Source organism: Urtica dioica, chromosome 3, assembly GCF_054948205.1.
Source record: "Urtica dioica subsp. dioica isolate 48M chromosome 3, U.dioica_male_clone48M_v1_H2, whole genome shotgun sequence".
In the NCBI taxonomy this organism is placed as follows: domain Eukaryota; kingdom Viridiplantae; phylum Streptophyta; class Magnoliopsida; order Rosales; family Urticaceae; genus Urtica; species Urtica dioica.
This window is the reverse complement of record NC_142758.1, coordinates 41,451,298-41,453,023: the sequence shown is the minus strand read 5'-3', so window position 1 is coordinate 41,453,023 and position 1,726 is coordinate 41,451,298. Positions and strand designations below refer to the sequence as shown.

Here is a 1,726-nt window from a genome sequence, read left to right as displayed (position 1 = left end):
AAGATTTCTTCATAATCAACTTCATCGGGCCTTGGTGGGGTGTTTTTCAATATGCGCTGATGCGCTTTTATAGAGTCGATCGATTCTCTACAAAACTTAGAACTGCCTATTATGCAGTCGATTCTTTATTTTGTTTGAGAGTCGGGTGGTGTGTCTTCTTCATCATTCCTTCCCCATTTTCCGGGGGAAGGATTTCCTCTAGGTTGTGAGTTGAAAGTTTTCTTCTTAAGAGGTGGTCCTAAGTCGACTCCTTTCAATTATCCTTTGGTGAATTTTTCGGCTAGGACCCTCCTCATTGTTTCGCAATTGAGGGTGGCATGTCTGTTGCTCTTGTGAAATTCACAATAAGCTTCGGGATCCCTAGTCCATTTTTTATTGGTGTTCCTGGTGCGATCCCCATCGTTTACATTAAACGCAAAACCTGGCGGGGCGTCTACTTTCTTAAGAATTCCGTTGTTCTTTCCCTTCTTCTGGCGCCCGCCATTCTGGGATTGCGATCCTCCAGAGCTAGAATTTCCTGGTGGAGTTTTTTCGTCCTTGTGCTTTTTAGCCAGGAGGTTTCTTTCCTCCTCGGCTCTCGCAAAGTTCGAAGCGCAATGGATCGCGTCCTCGATGGTGGATGGTCTGTTAACAGTCATTTCTTCACGGAAACGAGAATCATGCCACAATCTATTTTTTAAAGCAGTCAGGGCCGAATCGTTATCAAGATTTGGGATCTTTGCCATAATACTCTTAAAGCGAGTCATATAGCTCTTAAGGGTCTCAGAAAAGGTATGTTGTGTGTTCCACAGATCGGCCATGGTGGCATCATCTTCTACCAGCATCGAGTAGTGCTTGAGGAATTCGGTGGCTAATTTTTGGAAATTTCCAATCAAAGCTTCCTCAAGTCTAGAGAACCACTCCAATGCGGTGCCGCCCAAATTTTTAGCAAAGAATTGACAATACCCTACCTCCAACTCATGTTCGAGGAGGTGAGCCCGACCCATGGCGATACGAAAAGCGGTCATGTGGGATTTTGGGTTAGTAGTCCCAAAATATCTTGGGAGTCTAACTTTCCCGGCATCCCCAATCTTGACCCCGCTATGCATGGAGCAAAAGGAGTTCGACCGGTTTCTGCAACCAAGCGATCAATTTCGGGGGCCGAGCTAATAGATTAGTGCATCTTGAAATGGACAGCTCAAAATCTGTCGTCAACCATTTTGCGGAAGACTTCCATCTCGGTCAGCTCGGGAGCGGCGACCAGAGGCTCAGCTCGACCTGGTGTGGGGATGTTTGGATTCATCCTTCCAACCGGAGTAGGCTGAGACATTGTTGGCAGCTCGGCGGGCCCGGTCAGCAGGCCTGAAGGTGTAACAAGCTCTCCGAGGCGAGCTGGGGTTTCGTCCATACTTAGCGAACTGGGCTCGCCAAGGTTAGCAACTCCTGAGGGATTTGATCTCTGCTCGATTCGGGTTGTCGGTCCTCCAGGAGGAAGGAGGAAGTCTGTTCGAACTTGGCAGAGCGGTAGCAGTAAACAGACCGGATTATGAGTACATTCTGGGCTGAAACACCGAGTTGGAAGATCCTGCTCCCGATGGGGTGATCGGGATTCTTGAAAAATCCAGGCTTGTCACCGTTGGCATAGAGCGACTTCCTTCGGCATGAAGCCGGGTCGAGCTAATGATCTCGTTGGTAGGGTCCCTGCCTTGTCAGCTTCATAAGCGGCTTTAAGGGCAGCTTGATCAGC

The 1,726-nt window shown here is 48.6% G+C and overlaps 1 protein-coding gene across 1 annotated transcript; it reads right to left on the bottom strand.

Annotated features, from left to right (window-relative positions):
• Positions 1–257: 257 nt before the first annotated feature.
• Positions 258–1,088, bottom strand: LOC149402832 (uncharacterized). The gene has a single exon (XM_089608542.1). It carries the CDS (start codon positions 1,086–1,088, stop codon positions 258–260), a length of 831 nt encoding a protein of 276 aa, XP_089464668.1.
• Positions 1,089–1,726: the final 638 nt, after the last annotated feature.